The 26,550-nt window shown below is 50.8% G+C and overlaps 1 protein-coding gene and 1 long non-coding RNA gene across 6 annotated transcripts; both read left to right on the top strand.

Moving 5' to 3' along the window:
* Positions 1–364: 364 nt before the first annotated feature.
* On the top strand, positions 365–8,474 carry LOC141725827 (uncharacterized). The gene is made up of 2 exons (XM_074529945.1): positions 365–419; positions 6,722–8,474. Exons 1-2 carry the CDS (start codon positions 380–382, stop codon positions 7,924–7,926), a joined length of 1,245 nt encoding a protein of 414 aa, XP_074386046.1. The 5' UTR covers positions 365–379; the 3' UTR covers positions 7,927–8,474.
* Positions 8,475–8,820: 346 nt separating this feature from the next.
* On the top strand, positions 8,821–25,254 carry LOC141725914 (uncharacterized). Of its 5 annotated transcripts, none has more exons than XR_012577477.1 (4): positions 8,821–10,421; positions 10,784–10,872; positions 14,517–24,160; positions 24,531–25,254. It is a non-coding gene; the product is annotated as an uncharacterized LOC141725914 (long non-coding RNA). The 5 variants fall into 5 exon arrangements; XR_012577478.1 differs by having other exon boundaries at positions 8,822–10,872; positions 14,517–18,789; positions 19,387–24,160; XR_012577476.1 differs by having other exon boundaries at positions 8,822–10,872; positions 14,517–18,789; positions 19,379–24,160.
* Positions 25,255–26,550: the final 1,296 nt, after the last annotated feature.

The raw sequence follows: 26,550 nt of genomic DNA, 5'->3' as shown, positions 1-26,550 counted from the left end.
TGGCTCCCGCGGGGCGGGGCAGCGCATCCCTCCCATGGGAACCTCTCTGAACGGAAATAGAGCAATCCCTTCATCTAACTCTTTCACTTTTTTCCCTTCTATGGCCTTTCTCCCGTGTTTTGGCAAAGAATTTGGAGAGGGCTGCCTTTTAACTGAACTCCTACCGTTTTGGTAAGGTGCTTCCTGTAGAGAGAGAGAGTTTCCCTGAACAGCCGGAGCTGTGGTTCCCAAGGGGACGTAACTCAGAGCAGGACGGGGTCAGGGGAGGATATCCCGCCGAGGCTCGGTGGGAGTGTGGGCAGGGTCTGCTGCTGGAATCGCCAGAGGGGGATGTTCCCGTGGAGCCCGAGGCGGAGCGTGGGCAGCCCCCAGATGGCTGATGGCGGCTGATCCGGCAGCTCCCGGCAGAGCAAAGGCAGGTGGGAGAGCCCGGCAGCAGCGGCGGTGCCCAGCGCAGGTGGCACGGGCAGGGCAGGCGGGGATGGGATGGCTGGGACCCCCCCTGGGTGCGGTGGGCGCGGTGAGCTCGGAGCAGGCGGCAGGACAGAGCAACCCCCATCTTGCCCAGCATGGGCGGCAGAGCGGCCGCGGGCCAGGCAGTGGGAGCAGGGCACACAAATTGAGCGAGAGCGCCGGGGCAGGTGGAGCTGCCCTGGGCAGTGAGGCCGCACCTGGGATGGAAAGCGGGGCAGGCGGAGCTGAGGCGGGCAGCGAGCCGGGACCCGGGACAGGCGCCTGGGCCGCGAACGGAGGGGGCAAGACCTGCAGAGGATCCCACTCTTTTTCTTATTTTTCCTCTTCTTCCCCTTCGTTTTATTTCCCCTTTTTCTTTTCTTGTTTTGTCTCGGTTGTTTCTGATACTTTTAAGACTTTTATTCTCCTAAAATCTCCTGTCTAACATATGGCATATTCTCTTTTCTTCTCGATTGAACGGGATTACTTTACAAATAAATCCACAGCCTAACATATCTCAACTTCTTCTTGGATACTTTGAAATGGTCGATGAGCTAACTCATGACCTCCTAATGTTTTTCTCATCACCTTTTTATTTATCCTTTGGCAAATTAAGCATCTTTCAGTTATTTGATTTGCTACTCCAAAAATCCCAGTGCACCCATAGTTCCTTAAAAAATGATCACACAAAGCTTGAGTACCGCAGTGGGTTTTCTGATGCATGTCTTCTAATATTTTCCTAGTAAGCACATTTTATTAAGTAATTGTCTTCCATTAAGAAGTTTCCATTTCCCTGGTTTATCTTGTTCACTTCCAATTCTTTTTTCTCTGATTCCCTAAACTTTGGAATTTCCAGTTTTTCCTCATTTGGAGTTAATATTAACATAACTCTTTCAGCTCCATTTTCTGCTGCATCCTTAGCTTCGTGATCTGCCAAATTATTTCCTCTTATTTCTGGAGTCTTTCCCTTTTGGGGTTCCTTAATATGTACTGTAGCTATCTCTTTTAGGTAATTGTAATGCCTCTAAAACCTCTAAAGTAAGTTCCTCATGTACTAATCCTTTTCTTCTTGAATTAAGTAATCTTCTTCTTTTCCAAATTTTTTACAGGTATGTACTACTCTGAAGGCATACCTTGAATCAGTATATATAGTTCCTTTATTTTGTGTTAAATATTCTAGTGCTCTTTTTAAAGTATATAATTCACAAGCTTGAGCTTACTAGTTTAAGATTAATTTCCATTTTTCTATAGTTTGCATGTTTTTTCCATCAACTTCTACATACCCTGTATTTTCTCCTTTTGCAAGGAGTTGTATCTCTGTTAGGTAACATAACTCCCAAAGGACTATTTTGGGGTATCTCTGCTAGTACACCTTTATTCCCTCTTTTTTTTCTTTTTTTTTCCTGTATCCAACTTACTGGTTTTCTGTCTAATTTTTCAACAAGATCTTACCTATTCATCTTCTGCCTCTGTTTTTCACTGTCACTAACAACCTAAATTCCACTTTTCTTTCAGCTACACACACGAAAATAAAAAACCTTTTTCTCACACTACTTTCAATACAATACACCTCCCTCCAAGGAGATATAGTGAAGCTTAAAATACACAATCTGCATTACCTATACTTTCATTTTTCTACATTCACTCACTTTTATTTCCCATTCACTTCCACACATTCTTTCCCGCCCTCAGGACACAGAGTGGATCCCTGTTGACAGAGAATCGCGGGTCCCTGTGCCCCCCCTGGCCTTGGGGTGGCCTCTGGGTCTCAGTATCTCCGGGCCTCCTGGGAGGGCCCTGACTCTGCTGCCTCCGGTGCCGTTCCCCTGTGGGGCTGATTTGTGTGTCACTCACACTCTTTAGCCACGGCCCCCTCACACGCCCTGGGGACAATGGCCCGTTTTCAGGTCACCTGTACCTTATGCCACAGCCCCCACACGCCCAGGAGAACAATGGCTTATTTGTGGGTCACACACTCCTCTTTCCACAGCCCCCCTTCCCACCCGCCCGGGAAGCTGAGGCTGATTTTGTGTGTGACTCACTCTCACACACAACAAGACAACAATAAGGTACCTTTTACTTTCACATCACCTATTACAAGTTTAGGTGTTTCTGGCCAGTCCTGGTGCTCTTGGATATCCCTCAACCCATCTGTGTTGTCCAACCCCAGATGCTCTTGAGCATATCCTCAATCCGGCTGAATTTTGTTTAACCCTTAATGCTCTTGGAATATTAATCCCTCAACCCAGCAGGTTTTAATTCTGGATGCTCTTGGGCACTCTTATCCCTCAATCCAGCAGGTTTTTAGGGGCCCCTTTTGTCTCATTTCCTAGTGGATTTGGCTCAGAAACTCCTCTGTTCCCTTGCTCCGAGGGGTCCAGCCCCTCTCTGAGACCCAGTCCCAGTTACCCCGGGGGATTCTCTCACTGCTGTTAACATTCACTTCCTCTCTTTCCTGGCCGCTTACCACAGAAAGTTGGAAACGCAGCGTGGGAGACTCCAGCACTCACTTGGCAGGTCTGGGACAACCAGCCCTCCTCTCATTCACACACATTCATCCCCCTGTACCTGCCTCCCTGGGAAATACTTACCAATTCCTTTTCCTTCCCGGGTTCTTTGTGTACATTACTACTCTTAGGGGGCCAATTACCGCGGTTGTAGGGAGCCTTTTTCCCTTCTCTTTGCTTTATTGTCTCCTTTTGTCCACCATAACCTGCGTCTGTCGGTCACCCCAGGGGAAACAGAGCGAGGCTGCCAACGGGGCAGGGCGCGCCTTCCCCACTCTGCCTCTCCTGAAGCACCGGCAGCGAGGTGTTAGTAACCATCCTCTGCTACCAAATTGTGAAAAACGCCAATCACTGGTTTTTAAAACTTTATAAGTTTAATAGTAATATAATAGTTATAAAAATGGTGATACAATTAGACTAATAAAAATTTGGACAATTAGGATTTAGGACAATACAAGACAATGAAAACAAAGAGTTACAGACAGTCCAGGTACCTTTTTCTAGGCAAAATAAGCCCAAAAATGTGTTTTGACACATGTTAACAGAGGATTAACCCTGAAAAACCACAGCCCTTTGCATATTCATGCATCTCATACGTGATACATAAATTCCATTCAAACAAAGGATTCTGTCTGGTCAGTGTCAACTTCTTCCTCTTACTCCTGATGGCATCTTCAGGGATGAGCAAGGCAGGAAAAAGTTAGTTTCTTCTGATAATGGAGCAATAAATTCTTTTTCTCTGAAAGATTTAGGTGTCCTGTGGCTATCTGATGTGAGTACCTCCTTCCTTTCTTTAAAAAATATCCCACATACATAGTTTCTATTTTGACATTATGTTATAACCTAAAACTACATTTAACACACTACTTAATTAATACAGCATAACTTCCTAACATAACATATAATACTCATTTTAAAATTTGCGAAAAGCCAATCATATGCATTTTTCACATGGGCTCGGTCAGCAGCAGTGGAAAGAGCAGCCTAGGGGCAGCAGCTCCAATTGTCCTCTTCCAAAAACCTGGGAGAGGGACAAAAAACTGAGAGAGGGCCAGCAACTGCACCCAGCCCCTACCCCCCCGCACGAATCCTCCGGCATCTCCGCCCCCTTCCTCCTCCCCCCCCCCCGCCCTGCCCCTGGGAAAACTCCAAAAAAAAACCAGAGGTCCCCAGCACCCAGCAATCAGCTCTCATCAGCAGCTCAACCCTAACTCTAACCTTCTGACAGCTGTGCTGTTTTCTGCAAATTCATTTCTCCAATGATCCAAACCAAATTCTTAGAAAAAAATCCTGATCCTTCCATGTACAATCCACGTTTCCCAGATGTTCCTTGCTCCTCCTCCCTGTGCTCAGGGTGCCCTCCCCAGCCCGTAGCCCAGAGCCGCTCCCTGTCTTGCTGCAGTGTCCAAAGGCGCCCCCCGGCGGGCAGGGCCGGCAGCTGCACGGGGCCGGGCAGCGGCCGGGGCGTCCCGCAGCCTCCTGGGGGCCGGGGGCCGCTGCCGGCCCTGCCCGGGGCTGGTGGGGTCAGGCAGCGCCCGGCGCTGAGCCCCGGCTGCCCCACAGCCCCGGCCCGGCCCCGCAGCTCCCCACAGGCCCCCAGCCCGTGCTCCCGGTGCCGCAGCTCTGTGCCCGGTGCTGCCGCTGCCCCCCAGAGAGAAACCCCCTGAAACCCTGAGCTCCTTGTTTTCCTCTCCTGGAAACCGGGGATACAAATGATCAGCTGGCAAATGTTGTGGATAAGACCCTGCTGAAAAACATCCCAATCCTCACTATTTTTCTCTTCCTCCTCTTTTCTTTTTCTTACCACATAGATTCCTCCTGCTGCTTCTTGCCTTAACCGTATTCCTGCACACTCCCCTTCACCCAGTCCCTTTGCAGCGCACCAACACCATCCACCTCCTGTTGTCCAAATCCCTTCTGACTTTCCCTTATTGCCCCCCTGGGTGTCCATGTCCTTAATTACCTATGGGAGAATGTGCAAACTCCCTCAACATTCTCCTAAGAGACCTTTCAGAGATAGTTTGGTGGGAAGCATTTCCTGGCCTTCTCTTTTCTGCCCTGTATGGGTGCCCTGCCATGTTCACTCCCCAAAGATCCCAGTGCACTCACTGATGAGATTTTCAGTGCTCTCTCCCTGCTGACTCTTCAGAGCCCCCCCTGATGTGTCACTCGTCTGTCTCCCGGTCACTCAGGTACCCAATCAATCCCACGTGCTGCTGAACCCCAAGGGAGCCGATCACCCAAACTGGGTGAGGCACCTTCAGCTGCACTCACTGTCTGCCGCCCCGATGGTGGAAGGAATTCCAGACGCGTCCCAAGGTGTGTGGAAAAATGGACATCACCAGAGGTTTCTGTCCACAAAGCAGACAGAGGAGTCCTGTAGAAGTAATTTCATTCCTCAAAATAGGGAGAGCCATAAGACATTTCCCACGGAGTCTCTCCAATTGTTGACCAAGCCTCCTTTTCATCCTAATTCCCCCTGGGCACATCACCCTTTCCCTTCCCCTATTGGCTGAAGTACTTGAGAGGTACAGACTCTCCGATCCACCTACTATGTACCCCCCCTTTACATGCTCCCCAGTTTTGTATAGCGAATTATATCCATGGCTCTGTGAAGTCTTTGTTCTTCTCGAAGTTCATGAGTTTAGCAGGACCTTGGCTGAGCAGCAGTCTGTATCATCAATTAATAACATTTTCTGAAAATGACTTCTCCTGTCGCTTCCTTACGTACAAGTTCGTGGCTCTATCTCTGAGCAGATTCACAGCATCTGTTTGTAAAGACACTTTCCTCTTCTTCCTTTCATGGGGGTCCCCCATTTGTGGGACATCCCCCCTGGAGCAGGGTGTCCCCCATTGCTGCAGCCCCACCCTCAGGCAGTGCTTAGCCAATCCGAGCACGCGGCGCTGATGACTCAGTAGTTGCCAGGCAGACCCGCAGCTCCCAGCGTTCCCCACCTGTGCCCCCCCCTCGGCCTCAGCGCCCCCCTCGAGGGATAATTTGGGGAGGTGGGAGTGGGGCAGCGCCAAGGCCGGGCCCCCCCGCGCTGTCCTGGCGGGAGCGGCTGCAGTGGGGAGCGAGTGCGGGCGGGAGCGGCCGAGAGCCCAGCGCTGCCCCAGCCCGACCTGCCCCAGCTCCATCCCTGCCCCTGCCGTGGGATGCTGTGGGTTTGGGGGGAAGAGGGAGCCGGCAGTGGGAGCTGGGCCTGGGGCAGGAGGAGAAGGGAAGGAGAAGCAGGGTTGAGGAACAAAATGGTCAAACGATGCATGTGGGAAGAGAAGGTGGGATTGTGCAGGAGAAGGAGGAATAGCAGGAGGAAGAGGAGTGTGAGGAAGAGCAAGGAGACTGGATGTGTAGGAGGAGCAGAAACAGGAGGTACCAAGGTTCCATTTCTCCCTGTATCTGATGTTTGCCCCCTAGCCCCAGTAGCATTCTCTCCTACCATGCAGCAGGTGACTAGGGAAGGGGAATCCATGCTTTTCACGGTGCTGTTATCTTGGTGTTTCTGAGCTTTATTGAGCTAAATGTTGTTGCCTTGATATTTTGGTGTGTGAATCTTTATATTTTGGCGGGAGTTTTGGTGAATCATTATGGTTTGGGAGTTTTTGATCTGTGTCTTGGTGTTGGGAGAATTTTTGTGCTGAATGTTGGTGTTTTGGAAGTTCTTACAGGCACAACATGCCCAATGACTTCCTGAAATAAATTTGGGCAAGGAGGAACTCGCAGTCCAAGATGCTCTCATTTTCTTTTTTACCCATACCAGGATTTTTCATTCCTCGGGCGTGGATGGAGGATGAGGAAAAACCCTGGAGATTCCGCACAAGGAGGGGCTGCAAACCCAGCCCAGGGAGCTGTGGGGAGGAAGGAGCCTCCCTGAGCCAAGAAGGCGGCCGGAGATGCAGCCAGAGCTCAGAGCTGGTGGAGAAGCCTCATGGCAGGGAGAAGCCTCATGGCAGGGAGAAGCCCCACAAGTGCTTGGAATGTGGGAAGGGTTTTAGTCGGAGCTTAGACCTGACTGAGCACCAGGTGATCCACACTGGGGAGCAGCCCTACGAGTGTGAGGAATGTGGGAAGCGTTTCAGCTGGAGCTCCAGCCTGAGGAGGCACCAGAGGATCCACACTGGGGAACGGCCCTATGAGTGTGAGGAGTGTGGGAAGAGCTTCAGCCAGAGCTCCATCCTGATGCAACACCAGAGGATCCACACTGGGGAAAAGCCCTTTGAGTGTGGGGAATGTGGGAAGAGCTTCAGACAGAGGGGGAGCCTGATGCAGCACCAGATGATCCACAGCGGGGACCGGCCTTATGAGTGTGGGGAATGTGGGATGAGCTTCAGCCAGAAGAGCCACCTGATGCAACACCACAGGATCCACACTGGGGGAAAGCCCTATGAGTGTGGTGAATGTGGGAAGAGCTTCAGCCAGAGCTCTGGCCTGAAGAAACACGAGAGGATCCACACCGAGGAAAAGCCCTTTGAGTGTGGGGTGTGTGGGAAGGTCTTCAGCATGAAGTGCCAACTGACAGAACACCAGAAGATCCACTCTGGGGAAAAGCCCTACAAGTGTGGGGAATGTGGGAAGAGCTTCAGAGAAAGCTGGGCCCTGATACGGCACCAGGTAATCCACACAGGGGAACGGCCCTACACCTGCTTGGAATGTGGGAAGAGCTATGGGTGGCACTCTGACCTGAGAAAACACCAGCAGAGTGTTCACTCTGGGGAGAGGCCCTACGAGTGTCCTGAGTGTGGAAAGAGGTTTCACAGGAGCTCCGATCTCCTCGTACATGAGCGGAGTCACAGCGAGGAGAGGCCGTTCCGCTGCCCTGACTGTGGGAAGGGCTTCAAGCAAAACTCCAAACTCACCATCCACCGGCGCATCCACACAGGGGAGAGGCCCTACAAATGTCCTGAGTGTGGGAAGAGCTTCTCCACGAGCTCAGTCTTGACCAAACACCAACGGAGGCGCCACTGAGGGAAGCCCTGTGAATACCCCAAGTTCAAGAAGAGCTTCATGCGCTCCTCCAACTCCATCCCCCATGGGAGGATCCACGTTGGATGATCCCCAGTGACCCTCATTGGGCAGAGCCCTGATGATCCATGGTCCTGGTGATCTGTGTTGGGAAGACACCTGGCTGGGTGGCTCCACATCTTCCTGGCTTCCCGTGGGCACATGGATGTATACAGGGGCAGGAACATCCATTGGGACGCAGACCAACAATGGGAATTCATTGGGGAGAGCGGATTTGTTGACTTTCACCCCCATAAAATCTTTTGCATTCAATCCTATCTTCTGGTGGCATCAAGGAATACTGAATGGTCTTGGAGGTCTTTCCCAATTTCAGGGATGCCATGATTTTGATTTCCTATTGCCCAAAGGCGTCTTTGGCAGACAAATGGTGAAAAAGTGGAGAGAAGACCAAGATTTTTGAGACAGTGGGGTAGAAACTCCACCAAAAAAGGTTCTTCCCTCCCACCAAGCACATAGGTGCTCTGCCAGCATAGACACAGAAGTCCTTTTCTTTTGGCCTTGATTTTCTTTTCATTTCTCTTCATCCTTTTAAAATATCTTGATATTGGAATAAAAATAAAGACATTGAATTAAGATATGCATGTGGTCATGGTAGGATACAGACATGGAGAGCAACATGGGGACATATGGTCATGGATGGGAATGGGGACATGGGCATGGATGGAGATGTGGGGGACAATGAGAGGGATGGAAACATGGTGGGGAGACAGCCTTGTGTGAGGACATGGTGGAACATGGTCAACGACATGTGGGGACATGGCCATGGCCAGTGCCATGGGGAGAACTTGCAGGGGATGTGGGGGGTGCTGGGGAGGGAGTTGAGGGAGTTGAGGGTTCCTGGGAGGGACCTGGGGCTTGCTGAGGCTTTGGGGACCCCAGGCTGAGCAGCTCCAGCTCTGCTGAGAGACCCAGGGGGAGGTTCTGGGGCAGTTGCTCAAGGACCCCCTGACCTGGAGCCCCAGCCTGTCCGGTTCATCTCGGCTGTTTGAGGGGCCTGGAAAGGCCCGGGGTGGCCTTGGGGCAGCCCGCGTATCGAAGGACGAGAAGAGGCTTCAGTTCTTCTTTCGGTTTTTATGTTTATTAATTGTTTATCTAAAAGATGTTCTTTCAGCCGAACAGAGATCTGTTCAGCAGTCAGCCATGGGCACACTGTGCCGTCCCCCGGACCGCCACGTATCTTTATACCCATTGTTACGTATACAAAATTTATCATTTTTCCCCAATACCATCTATTCTTATAACTCGGTGTACTCTCAGTAATAACCAATCCAAAGGTGCCACCGTGGCCAAAGAAGATGGAGGAGAAGAGGAAGAAGAAGGAGGGCAGGACACACCCCAATTCCTCCATCTTACTCCTCTAAACCCCCCTGTACATAAATCCTAAACCCTGTGTCTCTCCCTCTAATTAGCTAATCTTTTCGCCATTCACCCCGGTGAAGTCCTCTTATCTTCATAAAGGTGTCGTCTCCCGTGTAGGGTCAAAGTCCTGCCACCAGACACTTCTGGCAACATTCCAGGACTCCCGGGCCCCCCAAGGGTGGTCTCGGGGGCCCGGCATCCCAGGACTCAGATCCTGAGATCCCACACCAGCCAGGCATTGGGCTCCTGGAAGGGGATGAACATCCTTGTCCCCAGGAAGAAAATCCCAGCGCCCCCAAGGTGTCAGGGGCAGCTGAGACCACAACAGGGAGGGGAAAGCCAGAGAGAACTGTCACACTTCTAAGCTACACCCCAAAAGTCCCAAAACTCAGGGATTGTGCCCAGGAAAAAGCATCCATGAGCTGCCATAATTGAGGGAAAGGGGGGATCTGACCCCCCCAGACTGAGCAGGAGGGGCCTGCAACCCCCAAAACCAAGCACAGAGGCTAGGGTTGGGGCTGACGGGATGATGGGGAAAAGGTGGAAGAGCCTGGAAAAGAAGATTCAGAGAGAGCGGGAGAGGGATGGGACCCCCCAAATTGAGTTGAGACGGGTCTTTGGGTTGGGGGAATGATGTGAGATGGGAGGGAAAGGTGAGGATGTCACAGAAAAGAAAAAGGGATGTTCCATGGGGATCCCTTTGTGTCTCCATCACTCAATCCCTGGAGTGATTCCCTGAGTCTCTGGAGGGGAATGGAGCCACACTGGGTGGGTCCCCAGGCCCCCTGCCCATCCCTGGGGGGCTCAGGGGGAGTTCCCTCCACCCAAAAGCTGGTGGTGCTGTGACTGTGGGAGAGAGGTGGAGGGGAAGGGGGAGTCTGGGGTGGGCAGGGAGGGGGAGCAAGAGGAAGAGGAGAGAGAGAGGATGAGGGGGAGGAAAGGAGGAGGGAAAGGAAGAACAGGAACAGTAACAGGAAGAGGAAGAGCAGCAGGAGAACCATGCAGATCCCTCACCCACCCACTGAGTCCACAGCTCTCCCTGGTCCCGGCGGCATCGATCCACCCTCCACATCCTGCAGGTGAGCAGGGAGGGGGATCTCATCCCACATCCCTCAGAGAATGTCCAGGAGGGGTTTTTACAAGGGAGGGGATGTTTGGATCTCACAGAACCCATCAGCTGAGCCGCAAATGCCCCTTGGAGGGGTCTTGGAGGACCCACATGGTGATTGCCTGGTACCAGCAGGAGTAGGGGTGTGACATTTTGGGGCTCGTTGGGAGTGAGAGAGCAGGGAGGAGCAATCCCAGAGCTGGGGGATCCCAGCAGCCTGGAGGGGTGGGGGAGGCTGGAGATGAGCAGGGTCTGGGCTCACCAATAGTGAATGAGGCGGTGACTTCTGGCGATGGACTTGATGAACAAGGGGCTAACCCTTTTTCCCCCAAGTCAAGATTTGTCAATCCCAAACTTTGTCCAGATGGAGAAGAAGGAGGAGGCTGCGAGGAAAAGGAAGATGGCATGGGACACTGAGGCAGGTGAGGAGAAACTCACTGCTCCTTTCCCCCCCCTCTATTACAACGACCTGATGAAGATCTCCAGGGTGAGAGAAGGACAAGAATCTTGTTTCATGATCAGAAGGCTGGATTTATTGATATATGATATATAATACATTATGACTATACTAAAACGAATAAGGAGAGAAGTTGCAGAGGCTGCTAACCTAAGAATACCATAGAAAAGAGTGAATAACAAAGTTCTGTGTCCAGCAGAAAGCAAGGACAAACTCTCCTGTAAGTGGTCAGCAAATCCAAACACTCACAGAAGCCCAATCACCGCTGCACCTGTTACATTCCACACCAGCCGATAACAATTGTTTACATTCTTCTTCTGGGGCCTCAGCTTCCCAGAAGATGGACAAATCCCAAAGAAAGGATTTCTATGGAAAAATGTCTGTGACATCTCACCTTTCTAAATTGTATAAATTAAAAAGAAAAATGCTGATGTGAAATGAACAGGAAATTTCTTCACCTGTAAAATATACAATACTAACAAATTACTAAAACAATTCTACAATCTAAGAAAATGCAAAAAACAATGCAAAGAAAATTCAAGTCCAAGCAGCTGAGTTTCAGGAACAGTCCATGAGCTGAAGTTGTTTCTCTTGGGATATCTGAGAATCCTTTTTGGTCCTGAAAACAGACTTGCTGCAAAAGAGTCCCATCAATAGTTATCAAAAACCATTGACAGTCTTACAACAATTTCAAACAATTTCAAACAATTTGAACAACTTTGGCATGTCCTTTTCTGGCCCTTCAATGCTTCAGTGCTTCAGAGCTGCTGCCCGCTATTTTCAATCTTTTTTATTTAATTTTTTTTTTTTTTGATCGAAAAAGAAAAGAGCAGCAGCTGAGCAGAGCAGTGCCAGAGAAGGAAAGGCCCTGGGGGCCCTGGCCCATGATGGACCAGGAACCCCAGAACTGGCTTACAAAGGGGGGCCAGGACCGGTAGGAGAAATCACAACCCCCAAAGGCATCAGGAGGCCAAGTGATGGCCCTGGCCCAGGAACTTCCTGAGCCCAACGGCCCAGGCCAAACCCATGAGGCAGGCTCTGCATTCCCACAGGCCTGCACCCTGCTGCCAGTACAATGGCAGCACGAGTGGGGACACGCTTCCTTTCCCCAAAACCACTGAGGCATGCCAGCAGCAGGGAAATAGAAGCTTTCCCCAGAAATCCCATCTGGGGTCTGGAGATGTTTGTTTTCCACAGCAAACTAGCTATGGTCTCCTCCTCCATCTGTGCCCTCTTCCCCTGCAATGCAAATGCATCAGGTTTGTCTCTCATCCGCCCCATGGCTTCCTCCCCACCCCCTCCGGGCTGGGGACCAAAGGCAGAGCTCTCGGGATGCACCTGCCCCCCGCCACTAGGGCGCAAGAGAGGCGGCAGAGATGGCAGCCTCCATGGGACAATCCCCGAAAAAACACCCCCCAACCCGCCAAGAATGCTGATCTTGAAGGCAGGCAGACGAACTGCCCCTGCCCCCAGCTGTCGCGCACCCCCCACTCCACGGAAGGAGAGACCAGGCACCTGGGCCGCTGTTACAGAGGCAACCTGTCCGGGATGGTCCGAGCCCAAACAAACAGCCGTTTCCAGGGCAGCCTTTGACACCGACACGGAGGACAGAGTCTCTGATAGTGGCAGAACTGCTGGGGCGGCCAGTGGAAGCAGCGGGGGGTGCCAGAACCAGGGAGGGAATCACGCTGGATGTAGGAGCGGCCGCGGGCTGCTCCGAGGGTCCCGCAGGTTCGGCGCTGTGTCCAGCACCATCCTGAACAGGGACTGTCTCGGCTTGAGGCGGTGAGGAGGCCGATGGAAGCAGCGGGGGGGCTGAAGGGGCTGGAGAGAATCCCTCCTCTGCTGAGCCAGAAGCTGGAGATGCGTCGTCGTCGCCTGGCGACTCAGCAGGCCCAGGAAGTGTTGTTTCTGCATTCTCAGACGCAGGCGGGGAAGCCGGTGAAGCCACGGGCGGGACTGCCTGGAGAGGCGGAGACAGGATCACCCGGAGAGGCGGCCGCGCTGGCAAGGCGGGTCTTGGAGGCGGCCGCGGCGCTGGCAGGGGCGGGGGGGCCTCGGGGACTGGTACCACCCCCATCTCTGAGCAGGGCGGGGTCCGAGAGGCCGGCGGTGGCAGGCCCACCCACTCCCAGGCCCCCTGCAGGGGAGAAGGGGGGAGAAGAGAAGGTTCCATCTGCACAGGCTCCGGAGAAAGAGTAAAAAAAACTTCTTTGCGCGGCGAAGTTTCACCCCCCCGCCCCCCGCCGCGAAGCAGGGGGGCTGGGAAGCTCCAACTCATCCCCCACCGGGTCTTCTCCCGCTGGGGACGGTGGAAATGGGGCCTGCCCATAGCAGTTAGAAATCTATGGAAAAACAGCTTCTCTCCGTTTCAAAACTGGGAAGAGCTTTCTAAATGCTGGGTAGACAGGAGGGAAGATGCGTCCCTGACTCCAAACGAATTGGAAAATGGAATCCATGCACTCCCACACGAAAACATCCAAAACGTATAGGACATCAGTAAAGAACCCAAAGAGCTTTGCCCATCGAAAGAACTCATAGAGATCTGTTGCTGAAGAAAAAAACCATCTTCTCTACACCATTCTTGCCAGAGGGCAATAAGTTTCTCCTCTGAAGGAGAGAACTGAACCTCTTCCTCCAAAGCATGTGTCTGCCATACGAACAGCCACAAACTTCTGAGGGCTGGTTCATCAGGAAGGGCTGAATACTCTGGGATAGAAAAGCCAACAGTACCTTTTGAAAGAGTCCAGCATGTTCTGGCTCACTTCACGGTTCTGCTGCTCTTTCCAAACATCTCCCGGAGGGTTTTCAGGTTCTGTTTGTGGTCAGCCTTGGCTGTGAACTCTGTCCAAATCAGGATCTTCAGTTCTTCAGCTCCTGGCTTGAATCCACTTCTGTGGTCGCTTCAAAGCAACCATCACATGCTACACATACAGGATTTTACCCAGTGCAGCAATTTGCTGCTCTGGTCCTATCAAATTAATTTTTTCTCTGACACGAGGGGTCACCAAATATTACAATGACCTGATGAAGGTCTCCAGGGTGAGAGAAGGACAAGAATCTTGTTTCATGATCAGAAGACTGGATTTATTGATATATGATATATAATACATTATGACTATACTAAAACGAATAAGGAGAGAAGTTGCAGAGGCTGCTAACCTAAGAATACCATAGAAAAGAATGAATAACAAAGTTCTGTGTCCAGCAGAAAGCAAGGACAAACTCTCCTGTAAGTGGTCAGCAAATCCAAACACTCACAGAAGCCCAATCACCGCTGCACCTGTTACATTCCACACCAGCCGATAACAATTGTTTTCATTCTTCCTCTGGGGCCTCAGCTTCTCAGAAGATGAACAAATCCTAAAGAAAGGATTTCTATGGAAAAATGTCTGTGACACCACTCCTCTGCTTTATCTCCCATCCCAGGATTGCTCTCAGCTGCAGGACAATCCCCTTCTCTATCCTGATGGGGATGCACTGGGTGGATCTCCTTCCCTCTGGCATGGAGGCAAATCCCATCCTCTCCTTGTCCATCCTCCTTCCTCTCCTCATTCTATCCTTTTTTCCTTCTTCATTCCTTCCTCTCCTTTTCTTTCCTTATCCCAGGCACTGAACTGCTGAGGGAGACCAGGGAGGAGAAATCCCCATGGCAAAACCTCATGGAAGAGGCCGTTTTGAGTGGCTCCACATCAAAGGAATCCAATGGGGATGAAAAGCCCTGGAGATCCCACACAAGGAGGGGCTGCAAACCCAGCCCCAGGAGCTGTGAGGAGGAAAGACTTCCATGTGCCGGGAAGGCGGCCAGAGGGAGATCCAGACAGAGCTCAGAACTGGTGGGGAAGCCTTAGGGTGGGGAGAAGCTCAACAAGTGCTTGGAATGTGGGAAGGGCTTGAGAGGGAGCTTTGGAGCTGAGACCTCATCCAGCACCAGATGATCCACACAGAGGGAATGGCCCTAAGAGTGTGGTGAATATGGGAAGAGCTTTGGGCAGAGCTCCAACCTCATCAATCACCGAAAGATCCACAGCAGGGAGAGGCCCTATGAGTGTCCTGAGTGTGGGAAGAGGTTTCGGACCAGCTCCCATCTCCTCATACATGAGCAGATTCACAAGGAGAAGAGGCCCTTCTGCTGCCCAACCTGCAGGAACGGTGTAAACTGCAACTCCACCTGTGCATCCACACCTGGGAGAGGCCCCTGAGTGTGGGAAGAATTTCTCCAGGAGCTCTCACTTGACCCAACACCAACAGAGGCACTGGTAAGGGAAGTCCTGTGAGGGCCCCAAGCGCAGAAAGAGCTTTCTGAGTTGCTCCAACTCCACCCCCTATGGGAGGATCCACACTGGATGATCCCCAGTGACCCCTGTTGGGCAGAGCCTTGGTTACGCCCATCCTGGTAATCTTTGATGGGTGGGGGGAATATGCTGGAGAGATTTATTTCCCCTCCTTGTGCTGCTGTGATTTGGTTGGTAATAAATTCTCTCCCTGTGCCCAGGCTGGGTCTGTGATGCTCATTTTGGGGTTTGATGAGGGATCTCTCCCCATCTTATCCCAACCCAGGAACTCTTGGTTAAATTCTCTCTGCCCTGTGCAGCTGCGGGGGCAGGGCCAGAGTGGCTTTGGTGGGTGGCTGACATCAGGCCAGCATCACCCAGGCCATGGGCACCCCTGAGATCCCAGTGTGGTGGTGCATTGCCCCCTCCTCCTTTCCAGGCTGCAGTGTGATCTGAGAAATGCTTGTTAGCTCTTGTCCTTGGAAACAGCACCTGGGTTTTGCTCTTTCCAGACTTATCAGAAATACTGTCTGCTCCCAGGAACTGCAAAAAGGCTCCTGTTTTCCTTATGGCCAGCCTTGGAAAATATTCCTGTTGCCTGAATGGCACAACATTCCTTTCTCACACTTTCAGAGGAAGTGCCAAGCCAAACTGTGGCTGGGATGAAACACCCTTGTGACTGAAGCCCACTCTCTTGTGACCCTATCAATAGCAGTCCAAAAGGAGACCCTGTGAGCTCTCCTGGGCCACTGTGGGCTGTGACCCTCAGTCTCCCTCTGAGGGGGCCTCTCAGAGGCAGCAAACCCTTGGGATCATGCTGGATCATGCCCTCGGGTTTTCTCTGCCTGCAGGATCACTGAAACGTGTCCTGGCTGATACCCTCACTCCTCAAGGCCCCAACCTTCACCCAGCAGGAGATGCAAAAGCATCTGAAGGGAGGATTTCAGTGACCTCTGAGGGGAATTTTTCACAGGTACCTTGCTTGCACTGACTGTTTCCGTCTGTATACATTCCCCTGCACATGTGTGACCATGATTGAAAAGGGTCTTGTCCAATTAAACATCTCCCAAGGCTGCAGCCATCTCAGTGGCCAGGACCTGAAGGGGCCTGGAGTTCAAACGAATGACAGCATCCAGACCGGGTCTTTCAAATGCGCTGTATAAGGGGGGCTTGGGAAATAAACTGCCTCTGTTGCCACATGAAATCAGGGCTGAGTGGTCTCCTCTCCCCCCACACGTGACCTAACACGTAGTGACTGCCAAAGTGATCAGGACTCTGCCATAACCTGGCACAGAGCAAAGGAGACACATGGCAAAGAGCCGGTACAGTGTTTAGAACCAGGAATATTACAGCGTAAAGCTGGGAATCGGTGTAGAACCAGGTTACAAGCAGTGTAAGAGCTGGGAATCAATGTAGAACTGGGTTATGAGTGGCCTAGAGCTGGAATCAGTGCTGGAACCAGAATAAATACAGCGTAAACCTGGGAATCAGGCGGGAGAGCCAGCACCGTGAAAAACCAAGACTTTGCTAAGTAGACATTGGAAAGTGCTGTGAGGTTTCTAGCCCTGTTTTTGTGGACTGGAATCACCTAGGAGACCATGGGAGCTTGGATGTCAGCACCAGAAAACTCTGTAATGAAGGTACTGATTTTCTTCTTTAAAAGGAGAGGGATTGATTATGATGAATGAGCCCTACAAGCTTTGTTCATATGGTGTGAAAGCCATCAGCTGGATCAGAAGCGGCTGTTTTAGATTTGCCCTTTTGGGAGGGAGCTGGACAATATATATTTGCAGCAGCCTCTAATGGTGAGGACACAGCCATGGGTGTTATGAAGCCTTGGTCAGCAATTATGGGCCTGCTAAAACATTTGGAATATGAAAGGCAAAGGGGGAAGAGCAGCAGCACAGCTGCTCCTTTGTGTAACGCCGTGCAGGGTCTGGCGGGCCCCGGCCACTGTGAAAACGTGTCCTGCTACACTGGGACTGTGGCTGAACTGTGGAGCGACCATGGGGAGTGTCACAGCCCCGGGGAGTGTGGGAATTCCGGCAAACGGAGATCTGCAGGCTGCCCGGTGTTATAAATGATCGATTGTGAACAAAATTATTAAAAATGCAAAAAGATTTATCTTTTTGCACGACCAAAATACGGTCCTCAAAACCACCACAGCCAAAGAGACAGCATTGAGCCTGGGGTCAGCGCTGGGTGAACCAGGATCTGACCTCTATCGCATTGAAATCCCCTGCGTTCACGAGAGCCACTTCTAGCAACGAGATTTTATACAGTTTATTGTGCCTGAGGTGAAGGAGTCCCAATTTCTTTTGTAACTCTTCACATTCATAGCTTTTTCTTTCCGTGTGCAGAGCTGGACAAAGATCGTCTCCAGGGGGATAGTCAGTGTTGATTGACTTTGGGGAAGCCATGTATTCACATGTATAACTCTGGCAGTCCCTGGCTATCTTGATTGATGTTATCTGCAGGATGATGATCGCTCTTAGGCGGTTTCCGAGGACTCCAGATACCAGTGATCATTGTCCTGGTAGTGTCCATTCTTATGCTGAAGTGTCGATCATTAACTTAGCCGTGTCCGGGAATCTTTAGAATCTGAAGAGACATCTACTCTCTGCCTGAATCTGAAGAGACATCCGCTCTCGGCCCATGTGTGGTCAGAGACACGTTCGGATTTCACAGTCTTTATAAAATATATTATTTAATAGCATGAATTATTTCTAACATTGTAGCAGTGTGTTGTAATAGCCTCTTTTAAACTTCTGGGTCCCTTCCCCAGGTGTGCCAATAACCCCTCTTCCCTTTCCCCCCTCGCCCCATGCTGGGCTGTCAATCAATTTTGACAGTCCAGCAAGGCGTCGTGTGGTTCGTCACTTTCAAAGGATGCCCCTCAGGCCCAGAGGTCATTGGCCTATCTGGGTGTCATCCTCCCCTGAGACCCTGCCCCTTCCCTCCCCCTCCCCCTGGGAGCTTAAAAAGGTAATCAGACCGTGCGGTCGTGATTCTGTTGGAGCTGTTGCCAAGATTCAGACCTGTGTGACCATGGAATAAAGCTCTGGATATTAAACCCTCCAGCAGAATCCATCTCCTTTGTCTTCACCATTGCCTGAAGCCTTCCTCCTGAGATAAACGGAGTTCCTACCAAGCCTGGACTTGTTCAGCTGCCCAGCTGCAACCACCAGGAAGCTAAAGGTGTCTATGGGGCGATACACCACAGCTGCCACCTTTGGCCCAGCAGCAAGGGTCAGACTGGTCCAGGCACAATCTACCTGGTAATATTGGGATTCTTATTCCAATATTTGGCATCCCTGGATGGGCCAAGCAACTCTGCAGCCCCAGACGGACTCTCACTACCTCGGAGAGGCTCTGGCAGCCGTGCATCCAGCTGAAAGAGCGTTGGTTGCTTCGCTCTCAGCTAGAGACTTTGGGAATATTCCCAGAAGAAGTTTCGTGGGCTGTTCGGCGCCTCTGGAAAGCCCAGCTCCATTTTGGTGATCAGATTTTCCAGAGGAAGAACAGGGTAGCCTCTCTTGCCCATAGAGAGGTCCTGTTCCAGTGAGGAGACCTGCCTGGACCCTAGTCAGCTACAGCTTCCATTTCGGGTGAGTATCTCTGCTCTCGGTGGAGCAGAAGCTCAAAAAAACCCAGACTCTGCTGTGAGTTCTGTTCCTTTTTTCGCCTTTGCATTTTTGGCTGCGCAGCCTCCACAGAGGGAATCCATTGTGTTCTATTTCTGCCGCATGTGTTGCTCTCTTTTGGAATTCGCGCCGGTGGGAGAGTGCTCTCTGCCTTTCCCCCCAGCACGGCAGCGCAGCATGCTCGGCTCTCTGTGCGGGGGAGGGGGACTCTGCTCTCTCTCTCTCTTTACGGGGGAGGGGATCTCTCTCTGTGCGGGGGAGGGGGGCTCTCGGTACACGCGGCACCAGAGGCCCCGGTTTCAGCTTGCCATGTGGCGTGGCTGCTCTCTCAGCTCCACGGTGGGGTTGCATTCCACGGCATGCAGACACAAAAAGAGCAGGCCAAGGGAATAAGGGTAGCAAAACAAATCAAGCGCATGATAATATTAATAATTGTGTAAGTGAAGCAGGTGCTTCAAAGACCAAGTCTGCTAGTCCACTGTTAAAAGTGAAACAAAATAACCTTTGTTATGATTTAGGTGATCCTATGTTAACCACGTCTTCTGTTAATGAGCCTTACAGGTTGCAGCTGACAGAGTCACTCCACCTGAAGGACACTGACTGGCATTTTGTCTCTATCAATCCTGAACAGAAGGGTACTTGGAACCAAATTCGTTGTAAGTACATCATCACTGGGGACAAAAACACACCACAAGAGATCGAGATTGCTCCAGGAATGACAACATCAGATCCCAAGCAATTTGTTCTCGGCCTGCACTGTTTCCACCCACCCCTGTTTCTTCCCAAGGGACAAATTGTTGCACAAGCTATCCCTGTACCGTCTTTACCTGAAAGTACTGAAAAACAAGGGCCCACAGTCGCCCCGGGTCCAAGTTATCGGGAAAGACAAACCTAAATTGTGGTGCAATGTCAGTGGGGGTGGGGAGTCTAAACGCATTGAGATGCTTGTAGACACAGGTGCAGACTGCACAGTGATTCCAGTACAAGACTGGCCAGCACATTGGCCTTTGCAAAATGTTGCTGGTCACCTTCAAGGTGTAGGAGGTCTGCAATTAGCAAGGCAATCCAAAAGCATTATTCAAATCGAGGGACCAAACGGACAATTGGCAAATATCTGTCCATTTGTGTTAGATTTTTCGGAACGCTTGTTAGGGAGAGATTTAATGGCCCAGTGGGGTGTCACAATTGATATTCCAGACTCTCCACAGCATTTTTGTGCAGCAGTCATTGAACAACAGTGCCCCACCCAACAACTGAAGTGGAAAACAGACAAACCAGTTGATGTGAAACAGTGTCCGCTCAGTAAACAAAAAATAAAGGTGCTTGAGGAACTAATGGAAGAGCAATTAAAAAAGGGCCACATTGTGGAGACCATGTCCCCATGGAACTCTCCAGTGTTTGTCATCCAAAAAGCTGACAAAAAGAGATGGCGACTTTTTCACGACATCCGACAAATTAATAATGTAATTGAAGATATGGGTTCTCCCCAGCCTGGTATGCCATCCCCAACAATGCTTCCCCAAGACTGGAAATTAGCTGTTATTGATATTAAAGATTGTTTTTTCCAAATCCCCTTGCACCGTGACAATGCACTGCGTTTTGCATTCTCAGTCCCTTCCATCAACATGGAATCCCCTATGAAAAGGTACCATTGGACCGTTCTTCCTCAAGGCCTGAAGGTATCGCCAGCTATCTGCCAGTGGTATGTCTCTTCCCTGCTTTCCCCAGTGCGTGCAGCCACAGAGAAGGCCATCATCTATCATTATATGGATGATATCCTTGTGTGTGCCCCAATGATGATTTACTCACACATGCGCTTGACCTAACGATCGATGCATTGATTGTTGCAGGGTTCAAGCTCCAGGAAAAGAAAATTCAAAAGATGCCACCTTGGAAGTATTTGGGCTTAGAAATTGGAAATAGGACCATTGTTCCTCAAAAACTAGAAATCAATCCAAGGATCAAGACCCTTGCGGATGTCCACAAGTTGTGTGGGTCTTTGAATTGGGTAAGACCATGGCTTGGTCTGACTAACGAAGACCTTGCCCCTCTTTTCAATTTATTGAAAGGGGGAGAGGACCCAGGTGCTCCTAGGTCTATTACCCCAGAGGCACGGAAAGCTCTAGAAAAGGTTCAGATTGCAATGTCCACAAGACAGGCCCACCGATGCCGGCCTGACCTGCCATTCAAATTTATCATCCTAGGAAAGTTGCCACACCTCCATGGAATTATTTTCCAGTGGGAAGAAAAACAAACACCTAAGGCAAAGGACACACCAAAAAAGGACCGGGACCAGAGGGACTCTCTCTTGATCATAGAATGGGTTTTCCTCAGTCACAAAAGGTCCAAGAGACTGACAAAGCCTCAGGAGCTGATAGCAGAACTGATCCGGAAAGCAAGGACCCGAATCATGGAGTTAGCAGGATGTGATTTTAAGTGCATTCACATTCCAGTTGAGTTAAAATCAGGTCAAAATACTATGAGGATACTGGAACAATTGTTTCAAGAAAATGAAGTGTTGCAGTTTGCTCTGGATTCCTACTCAGGACAATTTTTGGTAGCACGGCCCGCTTGCAAATTGTTTGAACAAGATGTTCAATTTACTTTAAAATTGAGAAGTGCTCTAAGTAGGAGACCTTTAAAGGGGGCTCTGACTGTCTTTACAGATGTGTCCGGGAGGTCCCACACGTCTGTTATGACTTGGAAGGATCCTCAAACCCAGCAGTGGGAGACAGACGTTGTAGAGGTGGAAGGTTCACCTCAGGTTGCTGAATTGGCTGCGGTTGTTAGGGCTTTTGAAAGGTTCTCAGAACCATTTAATCTGATTACAGACTCTGCATACGTGGCAGGAGTAGTATCCAGAGCAGATCAAGCAATACTGCAAGAAGTGTCTAACATCGCACTTTTCGAATTGCTCTCAAAACTGGTAAAGTTAGTCACTCACCGAGAGCAACCATTTTATGTGATGCATGTCAGGTCACACACTGACTTGCCAGGGTTTATCGCTGAAGGCAACAGAAGGGCAGATGCTCTTGCTGCACCTGCAGTGATGGCCACTCTCCCAAATGTTTTTGAACAGGCAAAAATCAGCCACCAGCTTTTCCACCAAAATGCACCTGGCCTGGTTCGTCAGTTTAACATCACTTGAGAACAGGCCAAAGCTATTGTGGCCACTTGCCCAAATTGCCAACAACATGCACTCCCTACAGTGAGTACGGGAGCAAACCCAAGGGGACTGAACAGTTGTGAACTGTGGCAAACAGATGTAACACACATACAGGCTTTTGGACGGCAGAAATATGTTCACGTTAGTGTAGATACCTTTTCTGGAGCGGTCTGTGCTTCTGCCCACACAGGAGAATCATCTATCGATGCTATTAAGCACCTCTTACAGGCTTTTTCTTTCATGGGCATCCCCAAGGAGCTGACAACTGATAATGGGCCTGTTTATAAATCCAAGGAATTTGGGAGCTTCCTGCAACAATGGGGAGTAGAGCACAAAACTGGCATCCCCTACTTCCCTACAGGTCAAGCCATTGTAGAAAGAACTCACCGTGATATTAAAAGGGTCCTGGACCAGCAACAACAGGTTCTGAAGGTAGAACCTCCCCACATCCGGTTATTCAGGGCACTATTCACAATCAATTTTCTGAGTTGTTCTTTTGACAGCCGGAACCCGCCCATCCTACACCACTTTGGGGGGAGCAGTCACAGGTTGATGAAAGAAAAACCTCCAGTTTTAGTAAAGGACCCTGAGACTTGGAAAATGGTGGGACCTTACAAATTGGTTACTTGGTGTCATGGTTTGAGCCTGGCACAGAGCCAGTGCCCCCCATGAAAATGCCTTCACCCTGGTGTCTGCTGTGAGATGTGACCAGGAATAAGCAAAACAGGTTTTAGCTTAAACATAAAGAACACTTTATTACCTAAACTACAGGAAAATAGGGAAAGACTATAAGGAAAAGAAAAAAAAAAAATTGAAAACCTTACAAAAACTACTTTCCCCCCTCCCCACTACCTGACTTTCCCAATCCGATACACTTGGGGACGTGGATATGCCTGTGTGTCCACCCCCTCTGGTTTAAGGTGGGTTCCTTCCAAATGGGTAAAGCCCTATGTTCCCAAAGTCTCAGAGAAATCTACAGAAGCACCCCAGGTTGCTCACGCTGCCTGGAGAAGAAAACGCCGCACACGTTCTCTGGAGGAAATTCCATTTAAGCCTCCTATCAGGAATAGTTTGTAATATATGTTTGTTTCAAGTTCTTGTAGCAGTTTAGATCCCACTGTTTGTGTGTAGCCTTGAGATGCCATGAGACCGAGCCTGCTTCTTGTCCTACTCGTGATCATCCCACCTGCGATCTCCTACCGCAGCCCAAACCACATATGGACTGCCTTGACAAAGGCTCTCAGACATCAACAGAGAAACTGACGACTAGTTGAATGGACTGTTCAAAGGCTGGGGACTCTCGGGCTGGTTGGGATCTATTCTGAAAACTGTGTTTTTAGTGCTGTTTATTTTAGTTATAGTTATTGTAGTTGTTAGCATTGTTTTTGGACTAATCAAATGCATGGTTCTTAAGTTAATTTCAAGCTCATCCCCCCCTCCTGAAGTCTACCATTTGGAAGCCCTCAGTGCTCCAATGGATGACCTGGAGGCCTCAGTGGAAAACACTGACCCGTCTGTAGAGGAAGAACCGATTTACCAACCATGGTTTGGCAAGCATTCTGCACCACAAACACAGTCCTCTTCTTTTTAAACAAAACTAGGGGGAGATGTTGCGGTGTGTTTTAAACTTCCGGGTCCCTTCCCCAGGTGTGCCAATAACCCCTTCCCCCTTCCCCCCTCGCCCCCTGCTGGGCTGTCAATCAGTTTTAACATTCCAGCAAGGCGTCGTGTGGTTTGTCACTTTCAAAGGATGCCCCTCAGGCCCAGAGGTCATTGGTCTGTCTGGGTGTCATCCTCCCCTGAGACCCTGCCCCTCCCACCTGGTTGGTGGCTCACCTGTCCCCTCCCCTCCCCCTCCCCCCGGGAGCTTAAAAAGGTAATCAGACCGTGCGGTCGCGATTCTGTTGGAGCTGTTGCCAAGATTCAGACCTGTGTGACCATGGAATAAAGCTCTGGATATTAAACCCTCCAGGAGAATCCATCTCCTTTGTCTTCACCTTCGCCTGAAGCCTTCTTCCTGAGGTAAACGGAGTTCCTAACAAGCCTGGACTTGCTCAGCTGCCCAGCTGCAACCACCAGGAAGCTAAAGGTGTCTATGGGGCGATACACCACAGCTGCCACCTTTGGCCCAGCAGCAAGGGTCAGACTGGCCCAGGCACAATCTAACTGGTAACATTGGGATTCATATTCCAAGACCCGTTTATGATTTTATGAGAATTACCTTCAATTTTTATAGTTTTGTTCTAGAAAATAATTTTAAAGTTAATGCTTATATTATGATTTGATTATTGCTTTTGCTTTTGATTATTTTTGATTTGTTTCAACCATTTGAAAATTGTCACAAAAATAATACTATTTTAATTAATTAACCATTTTGAAAATTGTTATGAAAATAATACTGTTATAATCAATATTAATTATATTTGTTTATAGTCTCCCTTTTCCCCCTCTTTTTCCTATCCTTTCTTTTCCTCCTTCTTCTCTCTCTCTCTCTCTCTCTCTCTTTCCTCTCTCTATCATACTATCCCTATTTTTCCAGGTTATACTACCAACATACGGTGAGTTCTGCAGACTCATCAACGACACTCCAGAGCCCTGCGGATGAAGATCCCTCAAGACAATAGTGAGTCACGGGGTCGTGTGAGAGTCTGTCTGAAATATCCCTCACCTGCCTCATGATCGTCATTGGGGGGGTCACTGAAAAACAGACCCTTCCTGTCTGAAGTTTCTGATCCTTTAGGGGAAAGTCATATGCCTGAGACCTGAGAGCATTGCTAAATTATTGTTTTCACAGGTGCATTTGCTATATGCTACACTGAGCTCAAAGGGCATTTTGCCCTTTTGCACAATAGCTCTGGAATTCTCCCCACCTCTCAGCCTGGCTGAACTTCTCCTAGGCTTTAGGGTGGTCCCCCCCAAAGAAGACCCCTCTCACTCGTTTGTAACAACCATGACAGACAAACTGAGATGTAAGAAGCCTCTTCATCAAGAGACCGAGGCACGAAATCCCTATGTGAGAAGGCCCCTCTCACCTTCTTCCAGAGACTGGGACTGAAACCCCCAAATCAGGGGAGGTCTATGGGGGGGAGAAGGAAAGCTGCCCAAAGCAAGATGGATGTTGCAAGTGCAGGCAGTCAACCACAAAAACAATGGCTCTCGCCTACTGCCAAACATGGACTGTGCGTACCCCTTTCCAAACACCATTCTTTCCCCCCGAAGATACAGTAAACTAACTTTGATTCAGTTGCAAAATCCATCCCCCCCTTCTCCCATCAAAAAAGAGTATAATTGGGGTCCAGATGAACTGGGCCTCTGAGATCTCCCCGGACATGGAGAGAACTGGTGAACTCCATCAGCAGGACATGGAGGGATTTCACAGTTCGACGTTTGGTAGCTGTATACCCATTGTTCTTCCTCCCTCTTTTCCCTTTTTTCCCTGATTTTTCCCCAATGCGTTTTTGCTGTGGTTATTTCAATAAAGGTGCATTTGTTTTGATTATCGCTGCAAACCCCCTTGTACCGTGTCAGGTCTTTTGCACCCTGGGATCAAATCCATGAACCATCACGAAACCCGTTCGTAAGGACAGATCATGACACTCCCAAACTGCGTCCCCGGGATCCGCCCGCCTCTCCCAGACCCCCCTTCCCGTGACTCAGGGACCCCTGAACCCCCATTCCTGCCTTTCCCAGCTCCCAGACCCCACTGCCCTCAACACCGGGGACCCCTGGACCCCCGTTTGGTGGGCACAGGGACCCCCTGGATCCCCCATCCCGCCTCTCCCAGTCCCTTCCTTGAACCTTGGACCCTTCCCGGCTCTCCCGGCTCCGCTTCCCGACCCTTGGACGCCCCCAGACCCCCCAGTCTCTGCGTCCCCCCAGTTCTCCACCCCCTGCGCGGCCTGCGGGGGATCCGGGCAGGTCCCGGGGGTTTCAGGGTAATTCCCAGGGTTTGCTCTGTCCCCTCCCCCGCCCCGCGCTGCCCCGGTCACTTTCGCCTCTCCCAAGCTGCGGCTCCGGGACCCGCCCGGGCACCGGGGACGGCCCCTGTACCGGGACCCCCCTGACCCGCAATTCCTGGGCACGGGGACCCCCGAACTTCCATTTCCGGGCGAACCCCCCTTCCCGGGCACAGAGATCCCTTCGAACGTTGATTTTGGGGCATCGGGACTCCCCTGTACCCCTTTCCCCAGCCCTGAAAACTCCTTCACCGTGTTATCTGGAGCCTGGAAGCCCCTGAATCCAATATCTCAGGCACGGAAACTGCCCTGAACCCCGATTTCTGGGCACGCGGACCCTCTGCATCCACTTATCCCGCACCGGGACCCCCTGAACCTCAATTTTCAGGCAGCAGGACCCCTTGAACCCCGGAATCCGGGAAGTGAACCCCCCTGAACCCCATTTCCTGGGCACTGGGACCCGAGTGCATCCCCTCATGCAGCACTGGCACCCCCTGAGCCCGCATTCCGTTGCACCCAGACCCCCGTGCACCCCCCTATCCGGGACAGGAACCCTCCCAAACCCTCCATTCTCAGGCACAGGATCCCACCCTGCACCCGCTT

The sequence above is a fragment of the Zonotrichia albicollis genome, chromosome 31 (genome assembly GCF_047830755.1).
Source record: "Zonotrichia albicollis isolate bZonAlb1 chromosome 31, bZonAlb1.hap1, whole genome shotgun sequence".
Classification (NCBI taxonomy): domain Eukaryota; kingdom Metazoa; phylum Chordata; class Aves; order Passeriformes; family Passerellidae; genus Zonotrichia; species Zonotrichia albicollis.
The sequence above is the reverse complement of the archived record's forward strand: the minus strand, read 5'-3'. Positions and strand labels throughout refer to the sequence as shown.